Source organism: Tenrec ecaudatus, chromosome 8 (assembly GCF_050624435.1).
Source record: "Tenrec ecaudatus isolate mTenEca1 chromosome 8, mTenEca1.hap1, whole genome shotgun sequence".
Lineage (NCBI taxonomy): Eukaryota > Metazoa > Chordata > Mammalia > Afrosoricida > Tenrecidae > Tenrec > Tenrec ecaudatus.
In genome coordinates this window covers 123,979,948-124,006,765 of record NC_134537.1, presented here as the reverse complement: position 1 = coordinate 124,006,765, position 26,818 = coordinate 123,979,948, and the positions used below count along the sequence as shown (strand labels likewise).

General features: G+C 44.8%; 1 protein-coding gene across 2 annotated transcripts in view; it reads left to right on the top strand.

The window, feature by feature from the left end:
- PRIMPOL (primase and DNA directed polymerase) overlaps positions 1-26,818 on the top strand; it is a 46,901-nt gene that overhangs the window by 2,097 nt on the left and 17,986 nt on the right. Inside the window, exons 1-7 of one of the 2 annotated variants that reach the window (XM_075556827.1) lie at positions 296-397; positions 9,098-9,322; positions 11,522-11,619; positions 15,027-15,156; positions 18,480-18,627; positions 22,833-23,120; positions 25,371-25,533. In XM_075556827.1, coding sequence (XP_075412942.1) covers positions 9,107-9,322; positions 11,522-11,619; positions 15,027-15,156; positions 18,480-18,627; positions 22,833-23,120; positions 25,371-25,533 — 1,043 coding nt within the window. In that variant the 5' untranslated portion in view covers positions 296-397; positions 9,098-9,106. Of the gene's footprint in view, positions 1-295; positions 398-9,097; positions 9,323-11,521; positions 11,620-15,026; positions 15,157-18,479; positions 18,628-22,832; positions 23,121-25,370; positions 25,534-26,818 lie in introns of those variants that run through there. The other variant, XM_075556826.1, reaches the window with a different exon arrangement.

The window sequence follows — 26,818 nt, the reverse complement described above, 5'->3', positions numbered from 1 at the left end:
ATGCACCAAAATTTTGTAGGCAGTCTTGGTGTCACCCTTTCCAACAGTGTCACCCATGGCAGTCCCTACCAACCTAATGATGCAACTGCACAGCCTCTTCCCGGGCCAAACACCAACATGCTGCAAATAGAGCAGCAGATTTCTGTTTTTCTGCAAGTTACCATGTTTAGTTTTTCTAGCCAATCTTTAATTACAGCAAAAGGATTGCATGAAGGCTGCTTTCTCTGGCTATGGTAACAGAGGTGTTCACTGGATCTGGGCCTTGAAGTGCCAAAGGACCAGCCTGGGAGAGCTGCCATGGGGCATTCTAGGTGCGTGAAGCCTGTGCAAGAGCCACGGAGCAGGGACTGGTCGTTACTCCTTTGCTGAGAAGGCCAAGCAACGAGAGAGAAAATGGGTACGTTAGTTAGGACCAGACTATGGAGATGAGTTTAGCTCCATGAAGCAAACTGTAGTGTGAACATAGTGATACTAGGAATCATGACGTTGAGTCTTCAACATATTGCAGGCTGGTAATAAGCCTTCTTCCAATCCGGACCCTGCTATCTTCTTCGTGAAGCCCAGCTTGGATTATTTCTCAGCATACAAATTGAATAAAGCATAGTGAAAGGAGAGGCTTGGTGACAGGACAGTTCTGACACACTACTTGTCCTCATTTTAAACCATGTAGCATCCACGTTCTAGTCAAACGACTTCCTCATAGTTCATGTTTGGGTTCTGCATGAGCAGTAGAATTTCGAGTAGAACTGGAATTTCCATTGTTCACAACGCTATCCATAGTTTGCTATCACCCAGAGAGTCAAACGCCCCTGGATCGTCAATAAAGCAGGTGGGCATCTTTCCGGTATTGTCTGCCTTAAGCCAAGATCTCTGAGACATTAGGAACGAGAGCCCTCTTGCCAAGTCCTCTTCGGAATCCAGCTTGCTTTTGTGGCACTCTTCTGTCCTACTACTGCCACTCGTGTCTGAATCACCTTCAAGGTTTGCCTCCGTGTAATATTAGTGATATTCTTCAGTTCGTTGGATTCCTGTGTGCTCTCTCTGGGGGGGTCCACAATGATCGTTGCTATTGAAAGTGTTGAAAACGGTGTTTGTGTTGAAGAAGTGATTGGTCTTAACAAAATCTATCCTGTGATCTGCGCTGTCGTTTCTGCCACCAATGGCATTGTCTCCAGGTACTGATCCTTTCAGGCTTCCACTGTCTCACCCCCGTTGCCAGTAATTTTGAATGCATCTTGATTGCATGTTTGGTCAAGTTTAGACTGCAGAAGTTGGTAAGAATCTATAATTTTTTATCTTTCACGTTAGTGATTGGTGGGTAAATTGCAACAATCTTTGTAGTAGTCTGTCTTCCCTATAGGACGTATACTACGTACACGTATATACTATGCCCACTGTACTATACATGTATGAAACTGTGCTATCCCTGACCGCATTCTAATTCAGGATGGACCGTGCAGTGGTCTTTGGAATGATGACTGCAACACCATTCCTCTTGAGCTTAGCATTTCCGGCCCATTAGAGTACGCGACTATCCTGCTTAAAGTGGTCGCTACCAGTCCATTTCAGTTAATACCAAGAGCAAATAGGACTCAAGGCACTTACCAGTAAAAATCACTATCGACACTATAGTCAACCTAAGGAAAATAAAAATTCTTACAACGGACCCACTAAAGAACATTATTATAATTGTGTGGAAAGAGGATTGAGCTGGCGAGGATTTCCTTTTACTTGAACCTACAATCAATGTCCATGGCCGCAGCAGTCAGGAAATTTAATAACACTTTTCACTTCAAAAACCAGCTGCAAAAAGACTTCTTCAAGATGTTAAAAAGCAAAGGTATTACTTTGAAGACTAAGACTTAAGAAGACTAAGTCTTGGTATTTTCAGTTGCCTCACATGCATGCACGAGAACCTAGGCAGTAAACAAGACAAACTGATGAAGAATCGATGCATTTGAATTCGGCGGTTGGGAGCCAAGCACATTGTTTACACCATGGTGTGCTGTGTTGAATTACTTAACATGACCCTCCTTGTCATTATCTTTATACCGCCTTCAAAGTGAGTGGTTGGGACTATGCCAATGTGAGGTGCTTGTGGCCCTCCAAGGGGGTTAGATAGCTTACAAATAATGTAAATAAGATACTTGTCCCCTCTGTGGGATGGGAACATGCAAATAAGGTCTATGGGTCCCTCGTGGGGGGGGATTGGTCAGTTTTGCCATCCCATAAACAGGGGAGGGATCTCACTACCCTCAAGTAGGAAGAGGAGTGGAGTGCGTCCGGAGAGCCTTGTGTTGAACCTCCGTGATTCAGGAGACTGCTGTGGTAGCTCAGGTGGCGGGAGGTGGCAAGAAGCAGAGGGCGCAGCAAGCAGAGGCTTTGCCATGGTCCGCCGAGTGAGAAGGCCGAGTGCCTTTGGCCAGGAGGCTCACAGGTGGAATGGGATGCCTTCTAGGCTCTTAATCAGAAGGGCTAGGTTTGCTGACCCTCGGAGCTCAAGTTGAGTGCCTTTGGACTGAAGATTACGGCAGAGTGGGTGACTCTGGTGACCACTTACTGGCAGAGCTTTTGAAAGTTAGGAACCATTCAGGACAGAGGCCCAGGGGCCTAGTGACACAGAGGCCCCGGGCCAGGAAGAGGTATGCCTGTAGGTATTACCGAGAGGTGGCTGCCTGGTGGAAGAACAGTGCCCTGAGCATTTCTAGTCCTGCTGCTTCCCTAATAAACCTCAGCATGATGAAGATTGTCTGTGAATATGGCTCTGTGTAGCCACTTTAACCGGCTATCGCCTCCAGCAGAGAAGTCGCGAACGCCAAGGGAAGGACACTTGATGTCAGAGTTGGTGAAACGTCTTGAGGTTGGAGGCTTGTCTGACCTCTGTCTCATAGAAACGTGTTAGTGGTTCTCCCCCCTCCTCCTCTCGGAAGTTAGCCGAGGTCTGATTGTAGGTCACTGGGATGGTTTACCTCAGACCTTCCCAACACTGAAAGAATCCAGGCGGCAGAAGCACTTCTGTAAATCCAAGTAACTTTTTATGAGGGAAGGGGAAGTTTCAGGTACTACAATCTCTAAAGTACATGCTATTTCTGGACAACGTGCAAGGACGCATGGCGGGGCCATGAGAAAGTGACCGTTGCAGGGGAAAAACACGGGAAGGGGTACCAGAACAGGAGCTCGCGGAACCAGCAGGCAGAGCCTAGAACCTGGAATCCCAAGAGAGCCAAGAGAATGTGGGCTGTCGCCTGCAGGAGAGAGCCCCACCCTCTGCTGGGAGAGCACACCCAAAGGGGAAGAGAGAACGTGGCCTTTCCGTGGCTGGCTTTTATTCCCTCCCCTCCTCACTGGCTGGGGAGTGTGGTTGAGGGTATTGGCCGACCTTATTGGCTGAGTTTAAGTGTACCTGTGAGATGTCATGTGGCAGGTGCCTAGTCTGTGCACCCAGATGGATCTCCCACCTGGGCCTAGGTGACTCGAGTCTCAGCATGCTAATTTCTGGATTTTCCTATTGGTATTTAATTAGTGTGCCTGAATTCTTTCCAATCTCTTTATTGTGGCATGGGCAGCTAATTTTCCTTAGCTTAGGCATTCAGGGGAGACAATCCTCCTTTGTCCCTATCTAGCTACCTTTTATGATGCTGCCCTCACACCACTCTTACATGCAGACTTCCAAAAGAGTGAACATGTCTGTCTTGGAAGAATATAGCCCGAATGAGCCTCAGAAGCAAGAGTGGATGTGTTATCTGGAGAGACTAGTCCCTTGAGAAAGACGTCCTTCTTGGTAAAGTGGAAGGTCAGCAAAAGCAAGGAAGACTCGCAGTGAGATGACTGACAGAGTAACCACACCACTGAGCTCCGACTTGTCAGTGATTACGAGGATGCCCAGGACGGGGCAGTCTTTCCATCTGTGACTTGACAGCACCTAACAACATTAGCGGCACAGATGATGAGACTCCATCTTCCCTACTTTGGACATGTTGTCAGGAGAGAACCATCCCTGGAGAAGGACCTCTGCTTGGGAAAGTGAACAGGCAGGAAAAAGGGGAATGGTTGTGACCAGGCAGGGTTTGGTTCTGTTGTGCATCAGCTCACTCTGGGTTGGAACTGACTTGATGGCACCTAACAATAACACCAACACCACCAATATCAACACGAATGAAAAATGAATGCCTCTCTGAAAAGTTATTAAAGATAGTCTGGCAAAGATAGTTGTGCTCGTTGGATTGGCGGTGGGGGGTGGGGTTGTGTGTGTGTCGAGGGCGGGGGAGCATCATGTAGCCAAGTAGAAAATAGGAACAAGAAAAAAACCATGTCACTGCTTTCCTATCCCTTACAGTAGGTTTTGCTGAAATTTAAATGTGAGTCATTTCTATTTGTGCATAGACAGACAAGGTAACTAAAGTGGAGAAATAAAAAAGAAAATCCAGTCTATTTTTATACTTCAATTTCTTTTTTTTAGAAAACATTTTATTGGGGGCTCATACAATTCTTTTTTTTTTTTTTTTTTGCGCCGGCCCTGGCTCATACAATTCTTATCACAATCCATCCATACATACTTAAATTTCTTAAGGTGCTATTAATCCAGAAAGTAAACTTTTCAATAATATTACTATGAATGTATTTTAAGAAGAGACCCGACTTGGAAAACTTTACTACCGGGAGAAATGTATGAGTACGTTCCAAGAGGCAGGCCGTCAATTAAGGACACCTTGCTTCATGCTGGAACTAGAACGTCGATGCCGGAAAACAGAAAATGCTCATGAATCCCAAGTCTCGGGGCAGAGGGAGAAGTTGAGGAAGAGGAATCGATCAGGGACTGGACAGACACTCGGAAGAAAGAAGCTGGAGCGCTGGGCTGGCGAGGACCATGGCAAAGGCGAGCTTGAAGGCTCCTGGGAGCATCTTCAGGGACCATAGTTGAGCAAGTCTGGACATCAATTCAGAGAAGCCGAGGCTACTCCCCTTTCCACTGCTTCTTCGTGCACTCCAGTTACTCTAGAAGGTCTAAGCCAACTCTGCTTTGCTGGCTAACCTTTTTTTCTGTCCTGGTCACATGAGTTGTAACATCAGTTTCAACAATGGTTCAATATTGTGGTGCTATGTTAAGAAATATGTAAAAGATCTTTTAAGCCTGCTGTTAGAAAACCAGATGAATATCATTTTTCTTTGGGGCTTGGAGGCTGTTACCCAACATAGTTAACGGTCTCTGTGTAGAGAGGGTTTGATGCCATCTTAAAGGAAAGACAGGGCTCTTGCTCCACCAAGAATGACAAGCATGTCTCCTATGGGGCCTTCTCCCCAGAGGGCAGGCAGGAGTGGGGAATACGATAGTCTACAGCTGGAGTGACAGGTGCCTTCCTTGGTGCGTTTCCTCGCTTTCTTCGTCTCGCCTTTCTGCTGGAGTCGCCCAAACCCCAGCTGTCTGAAGCTCCTCCCTCGGCTGTTGAAAAGCGTGAGCTGGGCATGGAGCGTGGCCCCTGCTGCACGCTGACTGGCTTCCTTTCCCCTTCTGTGGGAGCTAGCGCACCCGTCCCCAGCCCAGAGTTGGATGGTTTTGATGGTTTCCACATGGGGCACAGTGGCCTGGCCATGCCAAGATTTTGACAGAGTCCTTTTATGATTCATTACCATGGGAACCTCCACGTGGTTTCTGCTAGTCAGTGCTTGGGATAGCAGCTGCCATCCCATGGTGCTCTGTGTGTTATTTTCTTCCTAAGTCACCGGTGGGTGTTGGTAAGCTAGTGCTTTTCGTAGGAGAAAATCAATTTCTCAGGTAAGTTTTTCTGACTGGAGGCGATTTCTATTTTTACCCAGAGCAGCTAAAATAACCAAATATTCAGGTCGATGGAACAATAAGGAACCCAGTCATTTCCCATTGGACATGATTTTTTTTGAAGTTGTCCAACCTCCTCAGTCCTTCGGAGGATTCTTTCGTTCCTAGGCACATCTGCTTGGAAAGCCTCTTATGTCAGTACATTTAGAATCATACTTCGGTTTCTCGTTTTATCATTGTAATTTTCATGTGGACTGTGCAGGGCTGCGAGAATCGAGGTCTGTTCCGGCGGGGTCAAGCTTGGCGTGCCTAGAGAACGTGCCTTTCCCCGCAACAACCTCATCCTATTCCTGCCCTCTCCATCTTCTAGGATCATTTTGCTTGTCTTTCCTGAGAATTACATTAGTCACGACTGAGTTCGCCTCAAAGTTTTCTGCTAAAATTCAAGGCAATATCTCTCACCTGAGACAGCACGAGGACTAGAAAAGCATTGATAAAGGAAAATAGAAATTTACCCTCGAATGCTTTCACGGCTCACTTAAAAAATACCAGTGACCCTATGTTCACATAGATGCCTCAGGACGCTGTTGATGTTCCGTGTGGAGTTCATCCTAAGTCGCGGTGACCCAGGTGTGCTGAGGAGCAGAGCTCCATGCAGTTTTCACACCTGTAACCCATCTCTCAAACAAACAACAACAAAACAGCCGGCCAGGCCTGCTTCTGAGGCCCCTCGGGATGTTTGAACTGCCAACCTTTGGGCTGGTGGTCAAGCAATGGGCTCATGATATCACCCATGGACTCCTAAATGATAATATTGTGTGCCTGGCATTGTGACTCAGTGGCCCTGTGTGACAGAAGAACTGCCCCAGCTGCTCTCCGTGAAGAGGAGAACTATACACCTCCTTTTTCTATATGAAAATGACCCATAAACTTGCTGGCTTGAAACCAGCTGCAAGTTTTGGGTTTTTTTTCTTACCTTTGTACTTCTTAAAGCTCTGCTGAGAAGTCTGGGGGTGCTATAGGTTAGATTGAACTGCTACAAGGTTTATAGTCTCGGAAATGCTGGGGGGCAGATCGACTCTCTCCTACAGGTAGGCATCTATGAGGAGCACTCGACTTGACGGCAGTGGGTTTGTTTTTCGGGGTTTAGATGGACATTTACCAACTTCTCACTAGCTAAGAAAAGCACAAGGTCACGCCCAGTCAGTGTGAGGGTGGTCTTTAGGGGGAAAATGTTAAGGAATTTGCAGCCATTTTCAGTCTATGGTGGAAGTCCCTCCACCTCTTCCCTTTCTTTTTCAAGAAGGCATGTTGAGGAACGCCTCGCCTGGCCCTCACCTTGCCAAGACTAACATGGAAGGACCATACGCAGTCAAGAAACTGCCCACGGCCATAGACATTCAAAGCCCAAACTCGCAGATATTGTGGTTCCCATTCATACACTGTGTTCTCCTTCCAACGAATAGTTGTATTTAGAAAGAAGAGGAGGCAGTGGACAGAAACAGAGCAAAAGGGAATTGATTGAGAGTGGCTCAGGGGCACCAGAAAATGAATTCTACATCGAATAACAGCACAGTAATGGTGGCCAAGGCAACAGGGTCAGCTGGGCCAGGTAGGTAGCACTTGGTTAAATAAAACCATTTTAAGAAAACTTCCAGTGATAACCTGTAAGACTTGTTTATGCAGCATTCAATTATATCCTATCATTACTTAACCTCAAGGTAACCTTATGAAGCATTTGAGATGGTGCTGATTATCATTTTGTTGTTGATTACATAAAATCCAGGTAGTTCATTAACCTGTCCAAAATCATAGCACGATTCAAAGGAGGAGCCAAGGATTTCTGAGAACCAGCTGTCTGAATTTCCTAGTGCTGCTGTAACAGAATTACCACAAGGGAGTAGCTTTTAAGGACAGAATTAAATTTTCTTGAAATTTAGGGGACTACCAAAAATCAAACCAAACTCAACTGCCATCGACTCAATGCTGACTCATAGTGACCCTAATCGGTCCTGGTGGATTTCTGAGACTGGAGATAGCCTCACCTCTCTCCTGTGGAGCAGCTGGTGGTTTTGAACTGATGATCTTGTGGCTTAGGAGGCTAGGGGTCCTTGTGAAGGACAGTGCTCTCTTCGCATGGTATCTGTCTGCCTCCCTTGTGTGCTTGCTTGTCTCTGTGTCTGTGCTGCTCCTCACTAAGACATTAGGTTTAGGACGTACTTTCCTGTTAGGTTTCTGGGGTGGTTTACCTTGGTTCTTTCTTCTCAACGCTGAAAGAATTTCCTGGCAGAAGCACTTTTGTAAATCCAAGTAACTTTTAAGAGGGAAAGGGAAGTTTCAGGTACTACAGTCTCAAAAGGTACGCACAATCTCTGGAAAGCGTGCAGTGCCGAATGGCAGGGGTGTGGGAAAGTTTGTGACTGAAATTGGCCCCTCCAGCCAGGTCAGGGGAGTTCGGAAAACACACAAAAGGAGTCCTGGAACAGGAATGCGAATCCAGGGTGTGCAGCCAAGGGGGAGAGGGCATGGCCTGGGGGACAGCTGCCTGAGAGCCTAAGAGAGAGCTAGAGCCCGGAGAGGGCACGGGGCACTTAGGCACCCCTGCCCTCCAACCTGCAAGAGAGCCTCCCGAACTAGGGAGAGTGGCTTGCCCTCAGTCTGGTTTTTTTCCCTTCCCCTCTCCACTAGCTGGGGAGGCATGGTTGAGGGTATTGGCCGATCTTATTGGCTGAGTTCAGGCATCTGTGTGATGCCATGTAGCCAGTGCCTACTCTGTGCCCAGGTGGACCTCTCACCTGGGCCTAGGTGACCTCGGTCTGGATTTTCCAATAGGTGTGTGATTAGTGTGCCTGACTTCTTCCCAACCCTGTTATTGTAGCAATGCCAGCTACTTTCTGTTGAGCATAGGCATTCAGTGGAGACACATCCATTAGCCCTAATCTAGCAACCATTCACTATGGTGTGGCCTCATTAACAGAGCAGGGAAAATCATATTCACAAGTAGGATTACATCCACAGATACAGGGGTTGAAATTTCAACACCTACCATATATACTCATATAGAATCTTTTTTAGCACACTTTTTATTCAGTTTGTCATAAAATTCGGTGCCTTGGCTGATAGTTGGGTTGGCTTATACTCGAGTGTATATGGTAATTTGGGGCCACACAATTGGGCCCATGTTCTCTTTCCACAGTGAAACCTCTTGCTGAAAAAAAATTTTAAACATAGAAATAAGCTTCAGGTAAAGACATTTGGAATGTCACCAAACAAACCTATTCAAAATAAAACACCATTAATGCCCTTGTTTCGTTTGATCGGTAGGAGTCTTCCATGGACGGGCTTGAGTCTTCTCGTGCTTCTGAACTAACGAAGGGAAGATGGGAAGCAAAGCTGAAGCAAATTGAAGAACGGGCTGCTTATTATGAGAGGAAACCTTTGTCCAAAGTGTACAGACCGCGGCTCTCCAAACCAGAAGAGCCAGCCTCTATTTGGAAACTGTTTCATCGACAGACTCAGGCTTTCAGCTTCGTTAAAAGCTGTAAAGAGGTAATTGTCTCATCACCTTCCTTTTTTTGGTTTTTAAACAGAGACTGTAAGGGGATGGCTAACCAACCTGGCTTGTCTTCAAAACACCAAGAGCTCTTTAGGAGACCAGCCACCAAAGCAAACTTACTGCCTCGAATCCTTTCTGACGCATAGTGACCTCGTGGCTTCATGGGTTATACATTGAGTTGCTAATTGCAAGCTTATCAGTTTGAAAACACCAGCCGCTTCTTGGGGAAAAGATGAGGCTTCCATAAAGATTTATCATCTCAGAAACCCACAGGAGCAGTGATGAGTCATCCATGAAAAAGATATGATACTCTGCTTCAGAGATTGACGGCCTTTTAAGCCCTATGGGACAGTTCTACTCTGTCCCTATGGGACAGTTCTACTCAGTCAAGTGGATTCTGACTCATCGAAACCCTACGGGACAGAGTAGAACTGGTACAACTGTCTCACTGGGTTTCTGTGAGTCAGAATCCACTTGACAGAAATGGACCATTTTCAATATTTGTAATGCCACTTAAGTGAAGCTGTGCTTTCAGGACCAACCCCACTCCCATCGAGTCAATTCCAACTCCAAATCCTACATAGGATATGTGATGTCAGTCATCATGAGAACAGAGCACCTCCTCTTTCTCCTGCAGAGCAGCTGGTGGGGTCAGCACCCAGAAGCACCACCAGGACTCTGAAAGAGAATAGAATGCTGAAGGGAGCAGGATCGGAAAGTCATTGCTGAGGGAGTGCTGAGTTGAAGTTTCCAGGGATGGAAACCGCATTGCTCTCAGCGAAACTAAACGCACACTCAGGAATACGAGCAGATGTAGGAATGAATGGAGGAGCGTGGATTTGTTAGGAAGAAGAGAAGGAGCTGGATTTGGGAGCTCGTACTCAAAAGTTCCTCCAACATTAGTAGACATGTGAAGAGTAAAGTAAACCCTAGAATGTAAATCATGGTTTCAAAGCAGACTTGTGTTTTTCTTTCTACTACCTCCTTTTACGCTTTGGAGTAGTAGAGTGGATTTGTCATAATAACTGTCAACACATCAGGCAAGTAGGAGGAACTGCTTGCTACACGCCAATGCGACACAAAAAGAAACGAAGCAGTGGGTGTGTGCTATGCACTGCTTTGCCTTGCTGGGCACCGTGGAGACTAGGAAGTGAGGTGAAGGGTGCGCCCTAAGATCAGTATGCTGTGCCATGCGGTGCTGAAGGGGGAGCAGAGTTTAAAGTGCCATAGCTTTTGAAGGGGCCTCGTCGTAACGAGGAGTCTAGGAAGGGAGACCTTGCTTAATTATTTTTGCGCTGGTGCAAGCATCAGAATGTCAAAAAATTAACAGCTGATTCTTTTTAAACTGAAATTTAATAAAAGATGCAAGGGTATGATTGCTGGACATCCCAATTACTAGTCTAAAGCTTGCCTCAAAAGCAGTTTAACAGGGCCAGGTAGAGTCCTCGTTCAACTTCTCATTCACACGAGCAACCTTTTCCTCCAGAAACAAAAGGAATTTGTGTGCATATTCCAACTCTTTGTGTAATAGAAACAAAACAAAGTAACCAGTAGCATTTACTCAATCACCACAGTCATCAGTCTTTCAAGATGGATTCCCACATACATTTTCTATGTACTAGAGGATTATTTTGGGAGAAAGATGGGGCTTGCCATTCACACAAAGCATGACATTCTCAGAAATCTCCAGGGACCCTGTCCTATAGGGTCACTCTCAGTCAGCAAAGACTAGATGGCAGCGAGTTGGCAGAGAGGAAGTTATTACTTCAAACACTTTAGAGTGTTTAAGTAGTTTTGCAAAATAGATTTAATTTAATAAATTATCAATCAAAACTATGACAGGAAGTCAACTAGAATGGTAGAATTAAGAGTACTTTTTAATCCCCCACCTCCCTTTTTAAAAATCTGGATGTTCTGTTGTTCGCCTTAAACATAGATTACTTAGGTGATTAAAAATAAATATAAGTAATTCGATTTTGCTTGGCCTAGACTTAAGTATTTTAATCTTCCTTTAATAACACGAATGTTCAAATTCTAGTTATCTAAAATTTGAAGGTATACTTTGGTTTCTCTTCAGATCTTATCAATCTTTCACCTTTTACTAAAATTTGAAGGTAAAATGATTTCTGTGCATTTAATTGCTACAGTTGCATTTTTAATAGTTTTGGAATGTCACTTTTGATTTTGCGAAGGATGTTCATGTATTTGCTTTGGAATACAAAGTGGGAGATGGACAGCGGATTTACCTCGTCACCACCTATGCTCAGCTTTGGTTCCACTATCAGTCCCGGTGAGTCGTTTTTCAATGCCGCAGATTAAGCTAACGTGACATTTCTTTCATCTAGCAGTATTTGTAAAATAAACTCAGATTGAATTGGCTTTCACGGTCCTTGACCCCAAATTTCGTTACTTTTTGGTAACCAAATATACCAAATAACCTATGCCTTCAGGCTGAGTCTGACTTAGAGCAACTGTAGCAGACAGAATAAAACTACCTCCATAGGATTTAAAAGACTATAAAAACATTGAATTCTATCACCAGATGCTGTTAGGGGAAAAAAATTCATGGGCACTTACTCGTGTTTTGCACTAATGACAAGCATAAACAAATCTGTCTCTGGAGCATCAGCTGTGTGCTATGGCAGTAGTGAATGCTGATGTGCGCAGCTCCAGTCACTCTGGCTGCCATGTTAGGTCATGGGTCCGCGTGGCTGGGCCAGGATTCTCGGCGGCTTGGAAGCTGTACGATGATGTAATTTGCAGTTACGTAGTGATGTAGTCACCCTCCGTTTTGTGAACTGATGTGATCATCCCCTGTTGTTGCATGACACCAATGCTCGCGCAATAGGACCCGGCCTTAGGAAGCTAAGCATGTTGGTTGGTGAGGAGCAAATATACCTGTCTTGTTCATGTGCGTTTGTGTATGCACGCACACAGAGTAAGTCAGAAAGTACTGCGACAAAATCACAGGCACCTTTAGTAAAAAATAAATATCAAAATGTGCAGCTATTTACCTACGTATCTTCTTCCATTTACGTGTACACTCTTCTGAAGGCAGTGTTTCCGTCTCTCGAGCCCTTCCCGGCAACATGGCAACATTCGGTGCTCTTGGATTTGCACCTTGTCAAAACCGCTATTTTGGCTTCCTGAAGGGATTCCAATCATGTTCCTTTTAAATGTTCTTTGAGTTTGGGGAAGAAAAAGAAGTCCGGAGGGACAGTGTATTGTCATGGAAAATTCCTTGGTACAATGCAGTTTTCAATTTTCTCGAAACTTTCTTGTGTCTTTTGGTAAAATCTACCAAGATTTCCCTTGGAGTTCTACAAAGGAATCTCTATAAGTGTCTGAGCTGTTCTCTCTGCCTTGAACTTAACCGGCCCAGGCTGGCAGCTCGCCTCAGAAGCCATTGTTCAGTGTTTGGATTATGTTTTCTGTTTTGAAGTCACCCTTAGTGATACAACCAAAACAAACGTCTAACTCACCGCCTTCCGGTTTATGCTGACTCGTGGCGACCCTAGAGAGCAGTACAGCTGCCCCTGAACTGCTTATGGGACCAGAAAGCTCTGCCAGGCTGCTACTGGTTTCGGACTGCCGACTTTGCGGATAACGGCCTAATGCGTAACTACTAAGCCACCAGGGCGCCTCCTACAGTAAGAGAGAACTTGTCTGTAGTCACCCACTGCATCTAGAGACGTGTTAGTTGAAATACGTTCTGCTTGGAATAAGGCCGGACATGTATAGCTGGAACCACAGCAGTAGCAAGACTTTTTGACTTAGCCTCATATGTTTGCGTCCTTCTGTTACCCACAGGGGATCTGAAGGTTCTCTTTTTGTAAGCAAAAATTAAATTGTACTATTAATCAAGAAAGGAGCCCTGGCCTTGCAGTAGGTTACCAGTTGGACTACTAACCACAAGGTCAATGGTTCACATCCACCAGCTCCCACCAATTAACTCAATGACAGTGAGTTTGTCTTAGGTCTGCTCCTATAGATTTACAGCCTCTGAACCTCACCGTGGCAATTCTACCCTGTCCTGTAGGGTCACTGTGAGTTAGAATTGAAGCGACTCAATGACAGTGGGTTTGATTTGGGAGCTCTGGTGGTGCTGTGGGGGAAATGTGGAGTTGCTTAAGTGCAAGGTCAGCTCTTCAGTAACCCACCAGTCACTCTGTGGGACAAAGATGAGGTTGTATGCTCCTGTGGAGATTTACAGTGGATTTGGTGTGGATTTTCCTAATTCCAGGTGAATTCTTGCGTTCCCATCTAACAATGAAGAAATTGCTGCTTAATATAACTTTAGATCTAGTCAAGTACTTATCATACTTGAGTGATGCGTAGAAAAGGGGAACAAATTAATGTGGATTCCTGAATTGATTAATGCTATTTTTTTTTAAATTTAATAAATCACTTTATTGGGGCTCATACAACTCTCATCACAATCCACACATGCATCAACTGAGCAAAGCACCCCTATACATTCGTTGCCCTCGTCACTCTCAAAATTCGCCCTCCACCCGGGTTCCTGGAGTCAGCTCGTTTTCCTTTTTTCCCTCCCCCTCCCTCCGATTAATGCTATTTTTATTAATTTATTTAATCAACTGACTTAAGGGATTTCTATTTTGATATCTGTAATTCCCTTCAAATATAAAACTAAGTTTGCTTATGTTTATGTATCGGTGACTCCACTTTGAATGGAGCTAAAGCCATCAAGATAGTGTGAGACGATGCTTGCTGAAACTAAGTTTCATCTTGAAATGCCAGCACTGTATGATTACAGAGCATGTGTGTCTAGTTCTACCTGCGTTTTGTGTTCTTATACTCCCTGTGCCAGACCAGGACAAAATTCTCCTGCCCCTTTCTGATGGTCATCTTACTGCCAGGGAGCCCATTCCTACTCATGGCACCTCGACAGGACGTGGTAGAATGGTCCCTGGAACTCTTCCCATCAGTCAAAAGCCTCTTTCTCCCGGGAGCCACAGATGGTTTCCACCTGCTGACCTTGCAGGTAACAGCCCAACGTGGCTCCTGTTGCGCCCCAGGCCTCCTTTCATCTGATTACGAAACCTTCGTTTGTATAAGCTGCCATTGGACAGTCTCTCGACCCAGCTATTACTTAGGTGTTCAAGGGACCATCCAAAGTATCGGCTATGTTTGAAATCACCATCTGTCCTCAGGAACGCGAGTCAGAGTCACGCCGCCTGTGTACCTAACTACACGGGAGTGCTGAAAGTTCCTGGAAGCCAGATGATTTTAAAAAATTAAATCAGTATTAAAGTAGTGTCTTCCGGGTGGAAATGCTTTTCAATGTCCTCACAGAAGAGTCATGGACTTCCCAGAATGTGTGATCCTTTAAGGGAAATGCAGCTCCTTTCTAAAACAATAGACCTCAGCAACAACAGAGCCAATATAGAAGTGTTAGCCGCTGTTCCGGTCCCCTGGCAGGAAATAACATGTTGGTTGAGGTGAAGTGCGTTTTCTCGTTAGATAATGCTACAGAGCACAGTGTCATGTTTCGTTTGGTGGAAACTCGGGAGCCTTAAACCCGTGGATAGTACATGCTCACTCTCTCGTGTCTCCATTACTGCCTTGTTACATGTCATTTACAGCCAACAAAGTATCTCTTGAGATACAAGTTTAGCTCATATGGTTTAAAAGACTGAAGACAGGAATCTCACCTTCTCAACTTTTTCAATCTAGCAAAAATCTCTTGCACTGCTATGAAGTTATACCTGAAAATTCGGTGTGCAAGCTTTATTTTGATCTGGAATTCAACAGACTGGCCAATCCAGGAGCCGATGGGAAAAAGATGGTGGCCCTACTCATTGAGGTAAATAGAGACGCCCGTGTCTCCCGTTCTCCCTCTGGGCAGCTCTCCACTCTTTCCTGCATTTGTTGGTGAAGCTAGCTCGTGTGATACACAGGTTCGGAATTGCATCTCTGTTTTCCTAGTGTTTTCCCCTGTGACTTGTTTCTGAGCATCACATGTCTTCGCAAGCTGAGAAAGGGGTGGGGGCAGTTCAATGTATGCACATAGGTTTGGTAACATTACTCTACCTGGTGAAAATCTTTGAGAAAGATAGAAGCTTGGGCATTTTCTGCATTTTTAATTTATGGCTTAATTATCTGACCTCCAGTATCAATAACTTACTCAGACTAAGGCCAAAGTAATTTTACCATCCAAATGGGTACTGTGGACATCAAGAAAGCTGTAGTAAAATTAGTGTCAGTTTCTTTTAGAAATGAACTAAAACCCTCACTGCCGTGGCGTTGATTCCGACTCACGAGACCTTATAGGACAGGGTAGACCTGCCTGTGCAACTAGCCGTTGACGGGAGTAGAAGCCCCGCCTTCTCCCGAGGAGCAGTGGGGGTTTCAAACTGCTGACCTTGTGGTTAACAGCTCAACCTGTTGCCACCGGGGCGCCTCGCTTTTAGTTATCCATGTATATAAATACTGACTTTTTATGATATGTAATGTGCTACTACAATCTGATGAGATCAGGCACATTCAAGGTGGTCTGGCTGTAGACCGCTTCTGAAATCTAAGATAGGATGTATTGTATAGGCTCTATGTGGACAACTAGAAATAAAGACAGAGGGTTTACTAGTGGTACTTTAACATGGTGATACCACAGGCAAAAAGAAAGCATTGTAGTAAAAACCTGAACTATTCCTAATGGAAGCAACGCCAGTACAAATCCCATTTGTAACATAGATTAATTCACACTGGTGTGTCAAGGATCATGTAGGGGATTACATTTTTCTCCCTTAATTCTGTACATTATCCAGATAAGTTTAGAACTGTTATCTCCTGTATCAGGAAAATTTGGGGGTAAAAAGTTGTAGAAATGAATTCAAAATGTATACAGTGGTTGTATTGAACATGTTTACCAACTTGATTGAAAAATTTCTGTAACAGGTTTTTAAATGATTATATGTTTAAATGCATTTATTTTACTTACTGGATAATTGGAATATAACAAGTTTATAATCCAGTAAGTACTTTTTCTTTGAATTGGTCTGTGTAAAGAGGCACAAATCAGGTCAGCTTTTGTTTAAGGGATGGTTAATAAATAAGTGGATAATTACAACTGGTGATAATAGATAATGTACTTTGATTCAATAACTGACACATTTCAATAAACTATGAATCCCAGGTTTAATGCATTTGGCAAAATCATACAGATTAGAAATAATACTCAAGCTTTATTTTTAGCTTTTGTATTTGATAATTATTTTTAAAACTTATATTTTTAATTTAAAATTTAATGTGGCAGAGAATTTAGCAAGCGTGTGATAATCTTTTATTACCTGAAGAAGCATTATGTTCATTCTGTGTTGCTCTAAAACAGAAAACTAGCCTTCATTCATTTATCAATTGTTTTCTGAAGCTAGTAAAGACCAGGCACCGTGCTAAGTACTCAGAATGTAATGGTGAGGCCAAGAAGACATGGCTTATGCCGTCACAAAATGTATAGTCTAACGGAGATATAAAATAGACGATATTGAGCTGCTAGCATAAAAAAGTAAAGTGCCTTACACTCATTAGAAACATATGTCTTTTTCACGTAATGTCTAGGTGTGGCTCCCCTACATTAGGAATGCGCTGTCTTTGTCTTGTTGCTTTGCTCCCCCTAAGAAATTGCCTCAGTGGCATTTTCCAAGATGTCACACCCCCGCCCAGCCTCCCTTCCAGTCAGTAGGAATTGAGAGAGGGAGCAGCGTGTCCCTGACTTTGAAGCATGCGACTTGGAAGGTGCACACTCTACTTTTGTTCACTTTTCCTGGGAGAGATTTAGTCACATTGCCAGACTTAATTACAAGTGAATCTGGGAAATGTAGTCTTTGTTCTGGCTGGCTAGAAGTCTAGCTAAAATTTGGGATTCTATTTCTATAAAAAGATTTAAAAAAAAAAAAAAAAAGGAGATCCTGGCAGATAGCCCTTACAGAGAAACCGTGAAAACCACCACAAATTAGCATAACTTTCAGCTGCTAAGAGAGAAGTAGAGGAGGAATTTGTGGTGGGCGGGGACTTTGGAGAAGACTTGAGACAAGAACAGGATCTGAGAATGTAAAGAGGAATGTGGTGATTGAATGACGCCACCTGTTAGGAGCCTGGAGACTTGGCAGTTTACAAATCTGATGGCAACCATGCATGATGTTCTACGCAGCTACATTTTGAAAAGAATAGTGAGGCTTAGGGAGACGTGATTGTTTAAGGCTGCACAGATAATGCTTGTAAGCAGTGACTGTGCCCGATATAAGGAGCTGTCAGGTAAGCATGAGACTGCTAACCTCAAGGTTGGTGGTTCAAACCCCTAGCCACTCTGAGTGAGACGCATGAGGCTGTCCATTCCTATAAAGATTTACAAAGCCTCGAAAACCCTATAGAAAGTCACACCCGTCAGAATGGACTCGCTGGTGGTGGCTGGGCACCACGCACTGCTCTCACACATTTGTCTCATGCTCTTACTTACTCCCTACCACAGCCCCGTGTTCAGTCTCACGGTTATTGCCGGGGTAGTTTCTGGGTGATGTAAATGGTGCAATGCTCAACGACGCCCCCCACAGCTGGCATTTCTCATCTGTCCACTCTCAGCTCAGAAGCAAGGCCTGGGGGGCTGCTTCAGAAAGGGCATGGCCTTGAAACCCTAAGGAGCGCCCTTTGGTTTGAGAGCCCAGGGGTCACAATGGACTCGACCACGACTGCTCTGGCCTTGCATCACGGCCCCGGCGCAGCGAGGAGCACACGGTGTGGACTGGGCCAGAGTCCCGGCGTTGGTGGATAACCGAGCTCCGAGTCAAATCTACATCTCTGTGACGACAGAGCTTGCGTCCTGCCCGTGTGCTGCCTCCACGATCGGGGTCAGGTAGCCCCTGACTTTGTTCTTTCAGACCCATTTGGGCTGAGAAACTTTCTCTGTAAAGTATGACTTTTCAACTCATAGACAGTATTTAAAAAGATGCTGAAAACATGATTTCATTGTGATTGTAGAGAAGACTAATGCGTACATTATTTTATTTCTCAGATGATTTTAATCCCGAGAACCTGAGTTTTTTTAACATAAGCATGAATAATTTGATCATTTAAGTTTGATATATTTTTCCACTCATAAGTGACTTGCTAGAGTTATTCCTCTTGTGTTTTTAGCACGTTTGTAAAGCACTTCAGGAGTTCTACAGCGTGAATTGTTCAGCTGAGGATGTTGTCAATTTGGACTCGAGCACGAAGGAAAAGTTCAGCCGCCATTTAATCTTTCAGCTCCACAACGCGGCGTTCCAAGATAACACCCACGTTGGTAAGTGCGCTGCTCACAAAGGGACGAGAAGGAAGGCTGCTTGCTCGCCTGCGCACTTTTTACAATTGACCAGTTCCATCCACCTGGATCAGTCCTAATGGTCTGTAAGACTTAGAAGACGTATGAAGTCATTTGAGAAGCCGCTCCTGTCACATCGAACCAGCTCTAAGTCTTTTGTGAGAGGTCTCCCCTGGCCTTCTGGTAGCTTAGTTCGTCGCGTAATGCATCGCAGCATTCACCCCTTCCTGGCGTGCTTTTTGTTTTTGCTCCCCTGCTGGTCCTTTGGGCAGAGACTGTTTCCTCTTCACCGTTGTCTTTCCAAGGTTAGCACATAATAGGGATAATAAGAACGTAACAGCAATAGCAAGCATAAGTGGGCGTCTCATACTTGCTGAATGACTGACTGACTGTTAGGCTCGATTGTCGGAGCAGGAAGGCAGAGTGCTAACGAAGCAAGATGACTTTTCTGCTTCCTACTTGCTCCTCGTAGCCTGTGTTGGACGGAAACATTTGCATCTGTTGATGGGGAAGAGGACGAGAGTGGAAGTGTGATGGGTAACTAACGGTCTCTGCTCTGGTGTCTTCCGAAAGCAGGTGATGGTTGAGCTGGACTTGAGATAAAATTTCATCACATAGACAAAGATCAGAAAGGCTTTGCTGTCTGAGGGAACAGCGTGCCCACAAGTCCAGAGACAGGAATCTGTGGCTCACTCGGGGAGCAGCGGGTAATCCTTTGTGGCTAGAAGCAGAGACCATCCCCTGCTCAATAGAACTTCATCTGAGTCTCAGGCCCTAACATATGAGCTACCAGGATTAGGAATGAAGAAGAGGATATGAAGCCTTTCCTAAAATTTCCCCATGAATTCCCTTCCCAGTATCTATCTCTTGACTACATTTCTGGTTCCCTTTGTGAACCTTTTAAACCAGAACATTAGGTTAAGTGTAAGAGACAATAGGTTTGCAAAATGTTTACATTTGATTTGCCAAAAGATCCTCTTTGGCCCTCCTGCTGAAATTCTGTGATGGACCAGTTCTTTTGAGTTATTATCAGTCAGTCAGGTGGTCCCTGTATTGATGTGTGTGGGGATGGTGAGGTGGGGGAAGGGAATTAGAAAGTTGTTTTGCTTCTAATTGCCAGTGTGGTGGCTCACGGCGGTCATATTCTCTGCCTCCCAGCCACCTAGCACGACCATCATAAACATGTTCTCACTTGTCTCATTAACCCAAGGGGTGCATTGGTTAAACACTTAATCACTAACCCCAAGGTCAGTGGTTCAAACTCACCAGTGGTCCCACAGGAGAACAGACCTGGCACTCTGTGCCCGTAAAGACCAGAGCCTGACAGCCCCAGAGGGGCAGTTCTACTCACCCCATGCGGTTGCCCCGAGTAGTCATCAACCCAGCCGGACACAACAGGAAGTAGCGGAGATGTAAGGGCCCCAAGATTGCTGTGTCCTGCCCCGGCCAGACCCCTGAATGTGCCCTGTCTCACCTGTATTGCTTTGTCCTTGCCCGTGTTCTGGCTTCCTGCCCGTCCCTCTGTAAGTTCAGAGTCCCTCATGTTCACTGTGACTGCCAGGCATCCAATGCTTTCGCTTTCATTGTGATGTTTAGTGTTTCACAATACACTGGATTTATTTCCTTGGGGGAGGAAAGTGACTCAGTCTAACTTTGGGAAAGGGAATTTTTAATTTAGAGTTTGCATGTCTCATGATGTACAAGTCCAAACCTAGGTGATGAGTAAGGTGACAAACTTGTAACAGTTTTAGACATTAAAATTAAATTACGCTTTCCTTACAGTAGTACATTTCCCTAGTATTCTACATAAAACAGAAAGAGGACTAAATTGTGGCCTGATAAAGTAGCATAAACAATATATGGGAATTTCAAGACGCTTCAGTTGCTGTCATCAACTTTTTTTCACGGTACAGATTAAGACCAGTAATAGTAAGAACTCTCAGAATAACGCACAGAAACCCACAGGCTGTTATAACCTGTCCTGTGGGGTCCGATGAGTCGGAAGGGACTTAGTGGATGGCAGGGAGTTTGAGGAGCCGTGGGACAGGCGTGGTTGTGTTTTGGGCTGTTAACCAGCAGTTTGCACCCACCAACTATTGCATTGAAGGAAGAGGGTTTTCTACTTACATCAAGAGTTAGTCTTGGAAACCCACAGGGGCCCGGGACTCTGCCTGGTAGGGTAAGGCAATTTTAAAAAATGTTTAGGTTTTTAAAAAAAAGACAATAAATATATTTAATACTGGTATTTCATTTCTTCTTCTGTCACTAAAAACCAATGTCGTACATTAAAAAAAGGACAATAATAACCTGTTGCAATGCAATTGTGTAACAATAGTGGTCATTTACAAATACCAAGGTCCATGCTAGAAGCTTCACTTCCCGTTAGGCCCCGTCAGTACTGCACCGTTCAGATTGTTATCGTTGTGTTTCACATGAGGAAACTGACACACAGACACTGTCGCATCCTACTCTCTTACCAGTACTGCTCTCTCTCCTTATGGATGCATCACCAAAGGCATGTCGTCGTTTACACTGACAGCAGTCAGATTTTCTTCCTTAGCAAGATCTAGCAGGAATTTATCCTCATTCCAAATATCCTTAGTCAATCTTAACTCTTAACTGGTATCCCTTTGCCCACTCCCTTTCACTCCCCTTGTCTGAGTGTCAGTGCTCCACCCGCGCTGTGCCTTCTTTGTAGCAAGAAGAGAAAGGCGACTTTCCTTTTGAGGCTTGACTCATGGTGTGCCTCGACTCATGGTGTGCCACGGCGCGTACTCTCCTGGGGGTTTCCTGACACCCCAGCAGGAGGGCGTGGCGGGGCGCTCAGTAGAGTGGTGTTACCTGAAAGTACAGTCCACGTGCTCCCCTGTACTCCTCGATTCTGTAGTCGTTGATTGTAAAGATAATTCTACCCAGTTTGCGTTGATAAAAGAATACTTTCTTCTATTAAATTGGCATTCTATGATGCTCATCTTCCCTACCCAACCGCTGAAGACAAAGCGGGTGAATAAGCAAATGTGGTGAAGAAAGCGGATGGTGCCCAGCTATCAAAAGATATAGCGTCTGGGGGCTTAAAGGCTTGAAGGTACACAAGCGGCCATCTAGCTCTGAAGCAACAAACCCCACATGGAAGAAGCACACCAGCCTGTGTGATCACGAGGTGTCGAAGGGATCAAGTTAAGGCATCATCAGAACAAAAGAAATCTTACCATAGTGAATGAGGGGGAAGTGCAGAGTGGAGACCCAAAGCCCATTTATCGGCCACTGGAGATCCCCTGGCAGAGGGTTCTACGGGAGGAGATGAGCCAGTCAAGGTGCGATGTAGCAGTGATGAAAAATACAACTTTCCTCTAGTTCCTAAATGCTTCCTCTCCACCCCCCTCCCCCCACACACTATCATGATCCGAATTGTACCTTGGAAGTCTGGCTAGACCAGAGAATGTAACTGGTACAGTTAGGAACGGGAAACACAGGGAATCCAGGGTGGATGATCCCTCCAGGACCAGTGGTGTGAGTGGCGATACTGGGAGGGTATAGGGAGAGTGGGTTGGAAAGAGGGAACTGATTACAAGGATCTACGTGTGACCTCCTCCCTGGGGGATGGACAGCAGAAAAGTGGGTGAAGGGAGACGTCGGACAGGGCAGGATATGACAAAATAATAATTTATAAATTATCAAGGGCTCAGGAGTGAGGGGGAAAAATGAGGACCTGATGCCGGGGGCTTAAGTGGAGAGCAAATGTTTTGAGAATGAAGAGGGTAGTGAATGTACAGATGTGCTTTACACAACTGATGTATGTATGTTTTGTGATAAGAGTTGTATGAGCCCCTAATAAAATAATTTTTTTAAGTGGTGGTTATAGTGACATCAGTAAGCTACATGCAGGTCCATACTAGCAACATGGATGTATTTTCTCAAGTTAACCTTCCCACTTAAGCCATTTGGTTAGGAGTGCCCTATCAGTGGGAGTTAAAATGGAGACATGGCACAAGAGGAAGGAGCTTGATATGCTGTAGCTTATCAAGATGCAGGTCTTTACAACAACTCAGTCTATTTAGATACAATAACAAGTCAGTTCCAAAACCAAAAGTAGCAAGTCTTATCAGGTGTAAAGTTGCCATGTGTGGATTTGCCCCTTGGTTCTAGTTTGCATAAAACAGCGTAATCATACGGCTTTTTTTCCTTAGGTAATTTTGTAAGAAAAATTTTGCAGCCTGCTCTTAACTTAATCACCAGTGGAGATGATGATGGAATTCCAGAGACAGCAGGGCCTGGATTTTCCCATGTTTCTGAAGCACCAAGAAAACAAGCAACTTCCTTTGACACAATGTCCAAGCAAAAAGATCCGGACGAGAGTGGGGCATTGCCTGCAGGAAAACTGGAGAGGCTTGGTTCCGCTGCGCAGAGCTGCCCTGAGCTCTCGTTTTTAGTTGTGAAGAATCAGACGGGAGAAAAGCACCTTTTTGTGGATCTGGGTAAGCGCAATCGACAGCTCTCTCTCAGTAGACTGTCCTGGGGTATGTCTGTGGGAGACTAGTCAATACCCACTTGTCATTTCCCTCGACCCAGCACCACTTCCCCACAGGGATGGTGGGGTCACTAACAGAATGCACCCAGTGACCTCGGGTGCCTGTTCGGGTCCCTGTGAAACGGACACACCCGGCGGCCTGAGCCCCAAAGGGCAGGGCGGTCTGTTTCTGCTCCAAATGCCAAGGGATTCCTGCGGGGACCCTTGGCAGGGAACAAATGGACCAGCCTCTGACCCCGCCGAGAGGCTGGGTTAGTGGATAAATGTAAAGACAATCTAGAACGGGGTCTCTTGTGTGGCCAGGTCAGGCTGGGCAGTGGGCCCATTGCTGGCTCTGCAGCAGCGGGGCAGCTTGTTGGTAGGGGTAGGTAGGCCCACTTTATCTGCTGCCAGGACCCAGCTGCTCTCCTGCTCTCTCAATCAGCGAGCAGGCAGGCCAGACAGCAGTCTACTCCGGCAGCACCCGGCCTGGCATGTGATGCACTAAACTTCATTTTGGTCAGTGGTTCTCAACCTTCCTGATGCCGCGATCCTTTCATACAGTTACTCATGTGGTGGTGACCGCCCCCCCCAACCACCAAATTATTTTCATTGCTACTTCATAACTAATTGTGCTACTGTTATGGATCAGGTGACTCCTGTGAAAGGGTCATTTGACCCCCAGAGGGGTCACACCCACAGGTTGAGAACCACTGGTTTTTGTACTCGGGTTCTACCTTGTGGTTCCAAAAGTCGTAAGAGCAACCTTTGCCGTCCTCCGTGTGACTCCCTTGGAGAGGCCAGTACCGATAGGTTGAGAGAAAGTAGGTTAAACTACAGGCAGGATAAACAAGTGCTCCTTGTCTTTCAAGGCCCTTGGTGACACAAACGGCTAAACTCTGGACTGGAAACAGAAAGGTTGGCACCTCAACTCCACTGGAGGCACGTCAGTATATAGGCTGGGTGATCAGTTTCTGGCGTTTTACAGCCTTGAACTCTGCACACTCACTGGGTCACAGTGAGTCGGAATCAGGGTGACTGGCAACAGTGTGAGGAATACTAACGATCCGGAAAGACCGCGAGTCTTTCTGGCACCTCTGACAACCAAGTGCCAGACCTAGACAATGCGCTCGCGTAGTTAGGTGAGTTATCTTTGAGGACCGATCCGCTCCAGGAGGACTTGCCTGTGATCAACCAGGAGAGAGGCGTGAGTGAGCTTTCTACAAGAGAGCAGCGGTAACCAGGGACGGTGCCCCACCTCTGCCCCGAGATTAAAAACTCCAAACACAACACCTGAGGCGTGACAGTTCTAGCCTGGAAAGTTAGATGATTTGATTCGCATGGGAAGTTCCCTGATCTTCTAGTAAGAACTATCTCAAAAGCAGACACAGCTTTATTTCAGTATCAAAAAGATGGATCAGATGAGCACTGATTCATTGATCTGATCAATAGGTTCTCAAATTTGGTTGGCCTGCCCCCTTTTCAGAAAAAAAAATTACTCAGCGCCCCCTGGCAATAAAAAGATGTTTATACTATAACCCACAATCCAAGATAAACTTAGGTATCTGCTTTTGTAACCCCTTGGAGCATCGTGGCACCCTCTACCCCCAGTGTGGTATTGCCCACATTGGGAGACACTAATGAATCTGGATCTTGTTCCACACGGAACACAGGATGCCTCTCACAGACACAAAGAATACATGTGATGGGATGTCAGTTAGGTAAAGTCCGATAATAGGCTAAAGTAATCTCTGATGTTAACAGGGCAGACTTGCAGGGAGGAAGAAGAGGTGCTGACTGGCACGGGGGCCGGCGAGGGGCATGGGGGAGGATCTGGGTCCGGGCAGTCATGTCTCTGAGTGGTGTGGTAACAAGAGGTTGTTGACTTTGTGATTCTTGGAGCTGTACCTTCATGAGTGATGCCTTTTGTATATGAATGTTTCCCTTAAGAAGCTGACCAAAGAACAACTGGCACGTAGTATGAAATCTCGGGACCCTCAGAAGACTGTTTAAGAACTGACTGGACGGTGGAAAGGTTGTCCAAAATCATTAGTTCGCCATCTCTGTGGCATTGTTCAAGGCCAAGTTTAGTTTAGTTTAAATTTACATATTGCTCTCATTTTGTGTACAATCTTACTAAAAAAAAAGAATATTTGCTGACTCTAAAAACAAATTACTGAGAGTATATTTTACAGTATTTTAATTATTTTATATACAGGAGTTTATACAAAAAATAGGAACTTTCGGCTGTACAAATCATCAAAAATTGGAAAACATGCGGCTTTGGAAGTTGCTGAAGATAATAGATTTTTTCCTATGCAATCAAAGAATATTTCCGAAGAAAATCAATATTTCCTCTCATCTTTGGTCAGCAATGTCAGGTATATAGTACCACAATGAAACTGCGGTGTACTTATAAATATTTAATAATCAGTGAGTGGTGTTGCATATTAATAAGGCATGAGTTTTATAAACTAATTCGACCTTAACAAAAAATTATGTTCTCTTTCTCCATTAACTGAAAAATTGTTGTACAAGGTATTTTTAGCCACCTAATATTTTCTGCCTATGTCTTTATGGTTCTATTTTATATATTATTCTAGAATGTAATTACACCTAAAGAAGAAAATAAAAAATGTATTGCATTTGGTAACAATTACTAAATCCTCACTTTCTTTTCAAGTGTGCACATGTAATTTATATAATACACAATTTACATAGCTCCTTCAAAGTATTTCTTAAGATTATTTATATCATCTTTTTTTATACTTATAGTCATCGCATGAATATTTTGCCAAGTTAATAATTTGCTAACAACTAATTCCAATATAACTTCTAATGCCCGTATAATTTTATGATACATATATACTTATTTGGTTGTTTTTCAAAGCACATCTTTCAACAGAAATCTGTACCTTCATTCCTGTTCAATTTGGACTAGCATCTAGTTTTGCCAGCCCCAAATGTGTGGTTAAAAGGAGAACTAACTGATTAGATTTCCTTTCCTTTGCCTACTTAGGTACACCTTTAAATAAATGGTGTTAGCTACTGTGGTAGTTACATAATTTCATGTCAACTTCGTAAATAAGCGTAGGGGCGGAGTCGGACTTGTCAATCAGGTCACAGCCTGATGATCCCTCCTAGTGGGCATGGCCTTCTCAGGATTCTGGGACCTTCCTCTCTTTCTCACTGGAGGTGGGCCACACCCTTTCTCTCCTATCATCTTTCTGTTGGCAAGTCATGTGGAGCCATGCTGACACCTGCTGGAACCCTGGAGATGCTCCCACCGCCACAGGATCCACGAGACTTTGAACCCACTGGCTTATGATCTGCATTTTGCATCCTTGCATGTGCTGTGTGTCTGAAGAAGGATTTCTGGGCCAGTAGAGGACATACAGGCCAACATTGCACTTTGGGAGTTGATCTGGACTGGGCCAGGATGTTTTCTTAATATACAATTACTCTTTGATACAGAGCCCTTTCTTAGACGAGTGCCTCTGAATCTGTTTCTCTATTCAACCCAGCCTAACACAGTTACAAATTTTCGTAATAAATATTTAAAACACACTACTGTAGGGAAGTTGTATCAGGATATTCCTGCTAGCAGTAGTTCACCAGGAGTGTGGGAAGTTAGTTGACAGTGGTTCATGTAGCTGTGCACTGTTT